Source organism: Anguilla anguilla, chromosome 11, assembly GCF_013347855.1.
Source record: "Anguilla anguilla isolate fAngAng1 chromosome 11, fAngAng1.pri, whole genome shotgun sequence".
Taxonomy (NCBI): Eukaryota; Metazoa; Chordata; class Actinopteri; order Anguilliformes; family Anguillidae; genus Anguilla; species Anguilla anguilla.
The window spans coordinates 9,971,195-9,984,535 of record NC_049211.1 but is presented as its reverse complement, the minus strand read 5'-3'; the positions used below and the strand labels follow the sequence as shown (position 1 = coordinate 9,984,535).

The window sequence follows — 13,341 nt, the reverse complement described above, 5'->3', positions numbered from 1 at the left end:
TTAAGGAATGTATGGCTTTATTTCAATGCAGTTTCAAAAGTAATAAAACCTGTTCCATCTGTTAGTACAGGACTGTGGTCCTTTTCAAGCTCAGCGTATCTGCAAAGGGAAGTACAGACTCCATACAAGTGACCTTAAGTTATTACAATATCCAGTTCAGTGATAATGCACTGTTCATCCAATAATGGGCTGTATTATGAACAAATAAAAAAACAAATAAAAAAAACCTTAAATTGGGAATTTGGTTGACTGACATAGCAGAAGTCAAAGCTAAGAGATGCCTTTAATTACAAGCACACCGAAATGCACAAATATTCCACCTCCCTCTGTAGTTCAACAAAATATTTAGGAATACCGTTAAAATATAAAAGATTTGTAGGTAGTGATTTTCAACCTTTCGGTGAAGAGACCAAACCCACATTCAGAAAAAGGGCAGATTTGTCACTGATGTCTTAGATGCTGCCAGCATTTCATACTCACATAAGCAAGGACACTAAAACATGACTCTGTCACATTGTAGAATCCATTGCCAGTGAGCGAGTGCCAGTGTACTTCATATACAGTCGGCCAGAATTCATTTTTCCATGTCATTTGCTCAACTTCAGTGACACTTCACACATTGTTCTAAAGACCCCCATGTTGTCCAAGTCACCCCCTCTCCCAAACTTCTATTAAAACTCACTATATAAGTATATATGAGGAAAACAAGAATTCAAACACATATTTCAACTTCATAATTGTGTTTTTTTTTTCTTTTCTTTCACAGGTGTATTTAATATCTAGGAGTGTACCAGGCAACACTACATTAATTATCAGAAAGTCTCAGGTTCGAGAAAACAACAGGTGCACGAGGAACGCCACCAAAAATAGCCGCCAAAAAATTATGTCAACAGCGTGCGTTTGTTGCCAAGGTGCGGGGGGGGGGGAGGGGGTGGCAAAACCGGCGCGGCATTTTACTGCACATTTTATGGCTCCGCGCCGAAGCGAAACACTTTACAGCGATTAAAAACGGGACCGTCTGGGGCACTGGACCGAAGGGACGGAACAGCTGTGGCCTGATGAGGCCATGGCCTCTGGAGGAACGGCTGCACCGAGCTCAGTGAGTGAAGACTGTAACACACTGTGCCAAAGGGGACAGAGACGGCTGAACTGCGCTCAGTGAAGACTATAACACACTGTGCTAAAGGGGCAGAGACGGCTGCACTGCGCTCAGTGAGTGAAGACTATAACACACTGTGCTAAAGGGGACAGAGACGGCTGAACTGCGCTCAGTGAAGACTATAACACACTGTGCTAAAGGGGATAGAGACGGCTGAACTGAGCTCAATGAAGACTATAACACACTGTGCTAAAGGGGATAGAGACGGCTGAACTGCGCTCAGTGAAGACTATAACACACTGTGCTAAAGGGGACAGAGACGGCTGAACTGCGCTCAGTGAAGACTATAACACACTGTGCTAAAGGGGATAGAGACGGCTGCACTGCGCTCAGTGAAGACTATAACACACTGTGCTAAAGGGGAGAGAGACGGCTGAACTGCGCTCAGTGAAGACTATAACACACTGTGCTAAAGGGGAGAGAGACGGTTGAACTGCGCTCAGTGAAGACTATAACACACTGTGCTAAAGGGGACAGAGATGGCTGAACTGCGCTCAGTGAAGACTATAACACACTATGCTAAAGGGGACAGAGACGGCTGAACTGCGCTCAGTGAAGACTATAACACACTGTGCTAAAGGGGACAGAGACGGCTGCACTGCGCTCAGTGAAGACTATAACACACTGTGCTAAAGGGGACAGAGACGGCTGAACTGCGCTCAGTGAAGACTATAACACACTGTGCTAAAGGGGATAGAGACGGCTGAACTGCGCTCAGTGAAGACTATAACACACTGTGCTAAAGGGGACAGAGACGGCTGCACTGCGCTCAGTGAAGACTATAACACACTGTGCTAAAGGGGATAGAGACGGCTGCACTGCGCTCAGTGAGTGAAGACTATAACACACTGTGCTAAAGGGGATAGAGACGGCTGAACTGCGCTCAGTGAAGACTATAACACACTGTGCTAAAGGGGAGAGAGACGGCTGCACTGCGCTCAGTGAGTGAAGACTATAACACACTGTGCTAAAGGGGACAGAGACGGCTGCACTGCGCTCAGTGAGTGAAGACTATAACACACTGTGCTAAAGGGGATAGAGACGGCTGAACTGCGCTCAGTGAAGACTATAACACACTGTGCTAAAGGGGACAGAGACGGCTGCACTGCGCTCAGTGAAGACTATAACACACTGTGCTAAAGGGGATAGAGACGGCTGCACTGCGCTCAGTGAGTGAAGACTATAACACACTGTGCTAAAGGGGATAGAGACGGCTGAACTGCGCTCAGTGAAGACTATAACACACTGTGCTAAAGGGGAGAGAGACGGCTGCACTGCGCTCAGTGAGTGAAGACTATAACACACTGTGCTAAAGGGGACAGAGACGGCTGCACTGTGCTCAGTGAGTGAAGACTATAACACACTGTGCTAAAGGGGACAGAGACGGCTGAACTGCGCTCAGTGAAGACTATAACACACTGTGCTAAAGGGGACAGAGACGGCTGAACTGCGCTCAGTGAGTGAAGACTATAACACACTGTGCTAAAGGGGACAGAGACGGCTGCACTGCGCTCAGTGAGTGAAGACTATAACACACTGTGCTAAAGGGGACAGAGACGGCTGAACTGCGCTCAGTGAAGACTATAACACACTGTGCTAAAGGGGACAGAGACGGCTGAACTGCGCTCAGTGAGTGAAGACTATAACACACTGTGCTAAAGGGGACAGAGACGGCTGAACTGCGCTCAGTGAAGACTATAACACACTGTGCTAAAGGGGACAGAGACGGCTGAACTGCGCTCAGTGAAGACTATAACACACTGTGCTAAAGGGGATAGAGACGGCTGAACTGCGCTCAGTGAAGACTATAACACACTGTGCTAAAGGGGACAGAGACGGCTGCACTGCGCTCAGTGAGTGAAGACTATAACACACTGTGCTAAAGGGGACAGAGACGGCTGAACTGCGCTCAGTGAAGACTATAACACACTGTGCTAAAGGGGACAGAGACGGCTGAACTGCGCTCAGTGAAGACTATAACACACTGTGCTAAAGGGGATAGCTGCTACGGGCTGAAAGCCCCCTACGGGTGACTCAGAGCGATGCGCTCACAAGCGCAGATTAGATGTCGCGGTCTGTCAGCGGGATTCGGGGAGGGGGGACCGGGGTCACAGGTGTTCCCAGGTGCAGGGAGAGAGCGAGAGAGAAGCCAGGAGGCACCGTCGTGCCCTGAACTTTTTTTTCCACCGAGGGAAAAAGCGGCCCCCTTAATTACCGCCTGAGCGCGCCGGCCTCCCCATGGTTATTCACCAGCGGAAAATGAGGACGTGCCGCACGCCTCGAGCGTTTCCGTGTGGGTCAGCCACGCCGGGACGCGTCACGCAGCCGCGCCGCGCGGCCTGTCGCTGCGCCGCCTGCCCGTCCGGCGCTCTGCTGGGCGCGAGAGAAACTTAATTACAAACGGCCAAACCAGCCTTTCAGCTCACCCCCTCACAGTTTATTCATTTAATTAGACAGACGACGCCTTTTCTTTTTTACACTCAAACAAACGAGCAGCTTTGTCTGAGAAACTAATCTAAGGCATTGCAAGCCTGGTCCCCATCTTACTCTCTCTCTCTCTCCCTCTCTCCCTCTCTCCCTCTCTCCCTCTCCCTCTCTCCCTCTCTCTCTCTCTCTCCCTCCCTCTCTCTGTGAGGTCACCAAAGCTCAGTCTCCACAATGACAGGCAGGTCACACCGTCTTTGGGCAAAACATTCCTGTGGTCTCCAATACTGAAAATAACACGTAGGCTTTAAGGTAAGTCTACATACTGCAGAACCTGCCATTTTAACTTTCCTCACAATAACAGATACTAAACAGATAAATGTGGTCGTGAGATGAGACATGTTTGTAACGTCTAAACTGCCTCTGCTCGCAATGTGCAATAGCTATCCATGATGTAACCTTTGATTTGATCTGTATCTCACACTACTGATGACACACTAAAAGAACACCCCAGTTCAATTCATAGCAAAACATATTAAAAATGTACACAATAAAACCTATTCCTTAAATATTACGCATACTGTAAGCACAATGCCCGCAAAAGTAAATGCTTCAGAATATAAATAAACAAGTTATTCTGCATCCTTCCATTGGTCACCTGATTGGTACAGCACTATCCTCATCTGTCCCTCTAGAAAGGAGACGCTTCTCAGTCTGGATTCTCCGCAGCGAGTAGAATTCCTAGCGCGCACTGCCCATTTCCAAACTCTACTGCGTCTAACTGGCGCGGCCTCAAAGTGCCTGGGGGTCACATATTTGACAAGGGCGCGATGCCACCAATCTCAAGTAGGGCCTTACGGGATTCCAACGGCGGAAGAGATACGCGTGTCCTTCCACAATGCCATGGGTTACAAAACACACACACGGCCCCAAAAACTGGCCCCACTCGCCAAAGTCCTTCCAGTGACTATAATGTCTGTTACGTATGACGAGCAGCCCTCTGCATTTGTTAAGTGTGCAAAAAGAAATAAAGAAAATAATACAATTGACTTCACACTGCTCCCACAAAGGTTTAGAAGCATTGAGAACACATCTCTTCCAGTTTATGACAAGGTAAGCAAACTGTTAAATAAATTGATTTTCTTATTTTGATCTTTGATCACAGTAACAAAATTTGAAAAGGAATAAAACAAAAGAACACTCAAAATGGCCCCTGCCCACAAATGGAATTCATATAAGTGGTTTTCCCCACAGCACAGAGCAATCAGCAGCTGGTCTAAATGTCTGTCCAATAACATATAGACACTGAACAGACAAGTGCAATGCCTGACTCTCCATCTACCTACAATGGCACATTACTGACTCATAAACATTTCAGTGGGTTCTTCGATCTCTTCTGACCTTTCAACAAAGTGAAACAAAACATTTCACAAACCTTGGCTGGACAGGTCCTGGTTTAAAATGGTTTTAGTGCAAGATAAATATACACATAAATATACACCAATAAAAAAACCCCAACATATTAAAATCTCAAAATAAAAGTGCTACAGTATAGTTTGTAAAGCATATTTGATAAAGCATGGAATTACTGAACTTAATGCCTCCTTTCACTGTGGTGCTTGGAGGGATTGGGTCAAAGGAAAAGCTTTTCTCCCTTTTATGGAAACTGAAAGACAGCTGGTCACTCGGAGAGTTCCCGTTCTGTGGAACCTCCTGGATCCTCCCTGTGTTTAGTGTGTGTTACTTGAGGTGTGGCGGACGGTGGGAATGGCTGGAGTTCGGGAGAGCGTGGCGGGGCCGGCTGGTTTGGGTCAGGGCCGGCCGGTTTGGGTCAGGGCCGGCTGGTTTGGGTCAGGGCCGGCCGGTTTGGGTCCGGGCTGGCCGGTTTGGGTCAGGGCCGGCCGGTTTGGGTCAGGGCCGGCTGGTTTGGGTCCGGGCCGGAGGAGCGCTTCTGATTCTGACTGGCGGGTGACTGGCGGGCTCGGTCGGTCCTCATATGGTGATGTAGTGCTGCCGCAGTTTGGCCAGCAGGAACTCGTGGGTCAGGTTGTGTCTGGTGATTATTCCCACGATCTGAAAGAGGGCCACAAGCAGGTGTCACTCCAAACGCAGCGCTACCGCCACACGTGCAGCCCTCACGAGCTTTAGAAACCAGCGCCTGAACGGTGTGTTCAGAGGTGATAAACAGACCATCAAGCCAAGCGCAGAGTCCTGAATACTGCAGACATACAGCTACCAGAAATCACCGCTTTAAGGCAAAAGCTTTGAAATCATTCTCTGATCAGCCTTAACTGCAAATCTGACAAGGCTTTCAAAAAGAAAAACTCCAGTATTTGGACAGTCACTTGAGTAGCAAGCGTGTAGTCTGAGTCTTTGGACTACATCACAGCAAATATACAGACATGCTCTCCACAGATGTACAGACGCTCTCTCCACAGACACACGCCCCACAGGCAAACTCTCCACAGATGTACAGACACGCTCTACTCAGACACACGCCCCACAGACAAACTCTCCACAGATGTACAGACACGCTCTACTCAGACACACGCCCCACAGGCAAACTCTCCACAGACGTACAGACACGCTCTCCACAGAAAGGCGTACCTCTCCCACGGCGTTGACCACAGGCAGGTGCCGTAAACCCATGGTCCTGAACAGGTTGAACACCTGGGACACGTGCGTGTTCGGAGAGACCGTGTAGGGGCTCGGGTTCATGTATGGGGTCACATCCTAAAACACAAGAGCCAATGACACACTTCCTCAAAACAGGGTAAAATGCACAAAGAGAAGAAAATTTTTCAGATATAACAAATTATTGTTCACCTAATCATTGAACGCATGCTGCTTATTTTGAGCATATGGATTACCCAATTCACACAGCTAAACCAATTCAGTAAGAGCATTCTGCTGGACGGTTAAACTGCAGTGATGTAACTGGAATCCAAGCTATCCAGCTGAACAGGAGCACATGCATTTTGCCCAAAGTGTGTGAGCAAACATAAGAGTAAGAGTGTGTTTAGCAGAAGGGTTCTGGCCTGGTGTTTGAGTGAGCAGCATTGGGAGATGGGACTCACTACGATCATGCGTGGATTGAGCAGGGCCAGGTCCAGGTCATGGATGTCTGGGAAGCGGGGATAGTCCTCCGTCATCTCAGCGTAGGACAGCCGGGGCTGAGTGGCACTCTGCACGCATGCACATACACACACACACACACACACACACACACACACACAGACAGACAGACACAAACAAACATACATACACACAGACAGACACATTTAAAGGGTTACAGAACCTTCTCTACATAAATATTACACACTGACTGCCTGTTTCTCTGCCTAACAGATTACACACTGACTAACTGTTTCTCTGAATAACATATTACACACTGACAGGTTCAGACTGAGACACATGACACACTGACCGACTGGTTCTCCGCATAGCACACGCCGCGGATGAGCAGGTTGACCAGCTGCGAGCGCAGGATCAGCCCGTGGAAGGTGAGCGGTCGGAAGCGCTCCTCCATGGTCCACTCCTCACTGGGGGACTGGTCCGGGTACAGGTTCGGGTAGGGCTCGTGCCTGGAGATGAAGAGAGAATGAGCACACAGCCGAGCACTGTGGAGCTTTCCGGAAGCTCGGCGGCCAGGCAGCCAGACCCCGAGAGCTCAGACCTGCGCTCCAGCATCTGCTGCAGGATGTCCTGGCGCTCCTCGCTGGGCGCGGCCACGGCCTGCTGCTCGTCGCACACGTTGCGCAGCTCGCTGGACGGGTACGACTTCATGGACTGGCAGCGCCGACGCTGCTCGCCTGCCCGCGTCAGGACGTTGGTCTTCTGCAGGAGCGCAGAGGACAAGGTCCGGTCACTACTTACACACACACACACAAGCGCGCGCACACACACAGACACTCACGGGCAAACACATGCGCACATACACGCACACACACACACACTCACACGCACACACACACATTCCGCTTTCACACCAATTCTCAACAATTACAAGCACTGTAGGTGGGCTCCTAATACTAGCCGTCTATTTCTGTGATATGAAATCCATTCACAGCAGTACCTACACGAATCTATGCAGTGCAAAAATTCAGCAATGACAGCATGAACCTCTGTAGTGTGGAAGTGGTACTGTAACTGCATGCATCTCAGCAGTGCGGGGGACAGCGCATGGAGCACGTGCGCCACCTGCTGGACACGGGGTGGCGTTACCTTGAAGCGGATGTTGTTGCTGACCAGGATGTTGCCCTTCATGAACTCCTTCTCGTTCTCCCGGTTCTCGGTCACCACGGGGAAGGCGTGGTACACGGTGGTCCTCAGGATGCTCACCAGAGACTGTATGCGAGTGTGGGGGTACACGTACGTCAGGTTGGGCTCCATGATATCGCTGGCCGTCAGTCTGAGAGAGAAGGGCAGCGGTGATCCCACACTTTCCCCAGTCTGTTCAAGGTTCACCCCTCCCCCCACAAAAGCAGCCATCCCCCCAACACAAACTCAATGAAACATAAAGAGTGTAAAGAAAGCTACAGCATGCGGCCACAATCACTAAAGCGATGGGTTCAGAATGAGCGCTATACCCAGGACCAGCTCTTTGAACAGCAGACAAAACCTCCTCCATTTTAAAGTGTGTAGTACGATCCAGGATAACGTCTAAGGCCTTTATTTATATTAGATGTGGACATGTAATTGAACAAAAACTGTAACATTTATTTGAGAAAGTACCTAGGTCAAAAAAAAGCTTCTTAATTTTAAAAGCCATTGAATGTTTTGATTTAATATTTCCTGAATGTGTGGACTTTATTAAAAGAGTGGGGAACCCGAGACAGGGAGCGGGGTCACTGATGGGGAGCAGAGATAAAGGAGGGAAGCCAATAGGGGGCGCTCTCACTTGTCCATCTCCACCTCGGTCTCCCACTCCAGCAGCGGAACTCCCTTCAGAAGGATGTGGATGTCGTAGATGCCCATGTTGAAGAAATCGCCCGTCCACTTGGCCACCTGAGTGCGCGGACAAGGACAAGAGACCCCCGTGACCGACTCATACTGACAACTGCATCAGAACGACTGACACGGTGATACTCCCACAAAGCACTGTGCAGCAGTACGGACACATGAAATAATGATTTCACCTATTTACAAAAACATTTCATTGTCATTAGTATTTACTAAAAGAAAAGGCTAATATGAACGTCATATTTTAATTTTAAGGTTTTATTATCCATGCTGCCGAACACCCCACATGCTGGTGAAATTGAGTCCTTCTATCTTGTAGGCACGTTAGAAATAAACACCTAATAATGGTACCATTGAGCTAGTCTATATATTTATGAGATATATTGTACTTGCTTATTTGGCAGTTGTATTCTCTGATGCATTAAAATTTCTCATGTATTACATCAAGTAACCCTGCATGAGAATATATAAGAAACAAAAATAAATAATTAATTCTACATTGTCAGGAATACAGACTCACTTGAGAAATGGGATGGTGGGATTCGATGCACCCACAATTCAGTAATTTCAAATCTGGACCTTGATGTTATTTGAGTTCTCAAATATATTCCTATCATAACTGACTCACAACACAAGTTTGTTTCACGTCCCATTTTAAGAAAGAAAAATCAATCAACGTAAGGTCACCTACCATGAGGGTTATCATAATGGGCAGCCCGTATGTGATCTCATTGGTCGATTCGATGAGAATGACAGTTAGGCTGATGGTCATGCGGACGGTGCCTCCGAGGAAGGCGGCTGCACCAATCAGAGCGAAGGTCCCGGAATAAATGTCAATCCCAATGTTTCTGCGGAAGAGGAGACAGACAGAACAGGTGAACAAGACGCCATTTTCTAAATCCTTTTTTTATAAAGATTTATAGAGCTGGCACAGCCAGGCATTGTGGGAAAGAAACATTAAAGGAATGCTCTGAGGTTAGAGAGGCATGGGCAGAGCTGTGCTCGCCAAGTAGACCACAGTACCATCAGTCACTGGCCTTGAATCTGTCAGTGATGTACAATATGAGCGACATACTGCTGCAAGTGGGAACAAAGCCCCATTATGTGTATATGACCGGCTGCCAAAAATGTACCCTTCCTGAAACAGGGCGAGGAGGAGGAGGAGTTAGGGGAGAAAAGGAGGCCACTTGCAGGGGTGAGAGCTTCGCTAATGAGCTCACAGCATCCAGACAGGGAGCTACTCAGTCCAGTGGTCACATCAGTAGTGCCACAGGACCATTTAAGTCCAATGTGTGCTAACTTTTAGCAACAGTAAAAAAACTGAACTCATATATACATGTACTGAACTACCCAGTTTAAATATGCTACCATTTTAAATATGATCGATAACAATAAGCATACTGGACACTAACCAGCAATAATATGGAATAATATATATTATTAAAATACCCTGTGAATATTTACTTTGATAGACAGTTGTAGCAGGTTGTGCATTATTGTGGTTTGCTATAATTACTTGACAGCACCCATAGATGTTAGTTGGTAGAATACCTGAATGTGAATAATAAATGACTTGGATTTAGCAGAAGATTAAACTCTAAATGGATTAGCAATGGCTGGATAGGCTTCTATGGATGTCTCCACCTGTGACCTCTACGGGCAGACATCCTCCCTGACTCGTTCACTAGCTCAGATGGCACTACATTTCCCATGAATACATACTGTACAAGCTTTTCACATTAAACAGATGTAGTGCAGTAAATGTGACACCAAAACATACAAACACAAAATAAATGAGTACATTTAAAAAGGAAAATGAACACACAAAGAAACACTGGCTTACATGCAACTGTTACTCAACCACAACCTTGTTAGCACCTGCAAAGATGTTTCTCAGGTGTGCAGATACCACTTTTAAACACAGTGAGGTGTTGATACATGTGGTAAGCAAGAGCGCATGGATGGTAAAAGATTAAAACGTGCAGCAATTTTATTTCATAGCGAAAAACGTACCTAAAAATAAATACAATAAAACTGTTGCACATTTGAACCTTTTTGCTGTACATGTGTACTCATGTCAACCCCTGAGTCACATGGTATATGACGAGAGGCCTTTGTGCGGCAGCCGCGCCGCCGTTAGTGACGCTCTTACACTTTGAGGACGTTGGCCACCAGGCGCCCGAAGGCGGCGCCGCAGAGCAGGCAGGGGACGAAGAGGCCGCTGGGCACCGAGACGCCGTACGTCCAGCAGGCCAGCAGGAAGTACAGCACAAAGAATATGGTGAGAGTGACCGGGCTGAAGGTTCCTGCAACGACAGCATCGGGGGGGTGGGGGAAGGGGGGGGGTCACAGGAGGCCTTTCTGACCCCTCACAAAATCAGCAGGATCAGACAAATATGGACCCAAGCGCTGACGGCAAAATGAAGGCGAGGGCACTCTGACGTCACAAAGCGCAGGGTTTGTGTGTATACATGCGTGTGTGTGTGTGTGTGTGTATACATGCGTGTGTGTGTATGTGTGCCTATGTGTGTGCATGATTTGAGCAGTCATCTGTAAGGTGTGTGTGCCTACATGCATTAGGTGTGTCAGTGTGATTTGGCGTCTCAGATATGTACTGTGTGTATGTGTGCGCGCATGTGTGTGTGTGTATGATTTGAATAAGGTCATCTGTAATGTGTGTGTGCCTTCATGTGTAGGGTGTGTGGCAGGTGTCTCAGTTCCGTTCTGTGTGCGTGTGCACAGGTGTGTTATCTCTCACCATCCTGATGAAACAGCTGGTGTATGGCCACTTCCTGGGGGTTGAAGAACAGAGTTGCCATGTCGTTGTAGGTCTTATTGGGACAGAAGAAGTGCTTTATGGTGGAGTTCACATCCTCAGAGACCGACACCTGAAAAACATGCGTGAGAGAAACAATATCTATCATTTCAAATAAACAATCAATAGTTTTCCAAGTGATTGCACAACTACATCTGACGGGCCAAACTTATTGCAACTTATTACAACGAACGGGTTCAATCAAAATACAGCACAGACCAGAAACAAGTAAAACAGTAAAAAAACAGATTCTAGTAAAATATATTCTGAAAAGAAATCACCACGTACTTCTGAAATTATACCGTCCAATTATATAGGAGTATAGAGTGCATTCAGTTTACCTGTGCTATTTTTGGACGGTGGTTTGGCAGCTGTTGATGATGACATGGCAGGGCAAAAAGAGTTTGCTTTGACAGGGTCAACCTCTTTGGCAACCACCGTGTGTAAACTGGCACAGAGGCTGTTTATAAAGCCGAGGTTATGAACCATATAACGTACAAGGTCCACAACCCTGAAAGCGAGCTGTTTGTTTTCGTGTTTAGTTTTCAAGAAGTGTCAATAAAGTGCGTTTTGAATCGTGCTCTCATGTAACCCAGTCAAGAGTGTGCTTAACTCCTGGGTAGTGCACTTGGTGAGTCTTACCAGCGTGGTGGTGTGGTTGGTGGTGGGGGTGAACAGGTCCCGGCACTCTCCAAGCGTCATGGAGGCCAGGAATATCACCAACGTGGTCACCATGGAGACCAGCAGACTCTCCAATACCCTGCCGGTATCCAAGATTAGGGAGGGACAGGTCAGACCATGCAACAAAAACGTCACGTATTTGTTACTGCTGCTTCTTTGCAAATGCTACAATCGAAGGTATTCATTCAGAAGATTTAAAGCAATTCAGACACTCTCAAGAGCACAACAGGAGAGCCCCGCCCACATCTGATCTGGCCTCATTCTGGTAGCAATCCCACAATACTGCCCCTCACATGCAGACAGGAACTTCTTCATCTCTCTTCATTTTTTTTTTTTATCATTGCAAACAAATAAATGGAAAGACCATTCAAACATAATTAATGCAATACTGCTGCCACTACTCATATAATCACAAAAACAAGACAGCACAAGCAGGAAAGAGAGACCCCCTCAGAAAAAAGCCTAATAAAATGGCCTGGCTTTGGGACAGTGCCTGATGAATCTGGTTTTGGGACAGTACCTGATGAAGCGGGCTTTGGGACAGTACCTGATGAAGCAGGCTTTGGGACAGTACCTGATGATCTGGGCTTTGGGACAGTACCTGACAAAGCGGGCTTTTGGGTGCACGTTCCTCATGCGGTACTTGGACAGCCTTCTGTTGATGCAGTTGAAGAGAGCACCCAGGAGCCCCCCCACGATGCCCATCATCACAAAGAAGGCCAGGTCCACTGCCGTCCACAGGTGGCAGTTCTTATCCCCGTCTGGACACTGGAAGTGTGCGCACACACACACAGGAGGGCAATTAACACTCTGAGACACACACACACACACACACCCACATACACATACACATACACACACACACACACACACACACACACAGGAGGGCAATTAACACTCTGAGACACACACACCCACATACACACACACAGGAGGGCATTTAACACTCTGACACACACACACACACATGCACACACACACACACACACACACACAGGAGGGCATTTAACACTCTGAGACACACACACACACACACACACACAAACACACGCACATGCACAAACACACACACAGATGGCATTTAATACTCTGAGACACACACACACGCACTGACACATACACAAACACACACACACACACACACACCTCAGTCAGTACACACAGTGTCTGACCTTAAACTCTCCAAAGTTGAGCAAGCCAGGCAGCTGGAAGGAGCCCCACTTGTTGAAGTTGATCCCAGAGCGGAAGAAGTTGAGGGTGAAGGTCGCTGACATGGAGCAGAACAGCTGAGGAGAGACAA

The 13,341-nt window shown here is 47.6% G+C and overlaps 1 protein-coding gene across 2 annotated transcripts in view; it reads right to left on the bottom strand.

Moving 5' to 3' along the window:
• Nucleotides 1–13,341, bottom strand: part of clcn6 (chloride channel 6) — a 19,889-nt gene continuing 6,548 nt past the window's right edge. The window contains exons 11-24 of one of the 2 annotated variants that reach the window (XR_004761446.1): nt 13,214–13,327; nt 12,643–12,809; nt 12,003–12,120; nt 11,304–11,433; nt 10,698–10,851; nt 9,237–9,393; nt 8,484–8,590; nt 7,808–7,994; nt 7,260–7,420; nt 7,011–7,167; nt 6,661–6,768; nt 6,191–6,316; nt 5,525–5,656; nt 1–5,444 (exon numbers count right to left, since the gene is read on the bottom strand). Coding sequence is in view for 1 of the 2 variants with exons in the window: in XM_035381692.1 (XP_035237583.1) it covers nt 5,576–5,656; nt 6,191–6,316; nt 6,661–6,768; nt 7,011–7,167; nt 7,260–7,420; nt 7,808–7,994; nt 8,484–8,590; nt 9,237–9,393; nt 10,698–10,851; nt 11,304–11,433; nt 12,003–12,120; nt 12,643–12,809; nt 13,214–13,327 (1,767 nt within the window). In the remaining variant the exon portion in view is untranslated. Of the gene's footprint in view, nt 5,657–6,190; nt 6,317–6,660; nt 6,769–7,010; nt 7,168–7,259; nt 7,421–7,807; nt 7,995–8,483; nt 8,591–9,236; nt 9,394–10,697; nt 10,852–11,303; nt 11,434–12,002; nt 12,121–12,642; nt 12,810–13,213; nt 13,328–13,341 lie in introns of both variants that reach the window. The other variant, XM_035381692.1, reaches the window with a different exon arrangement.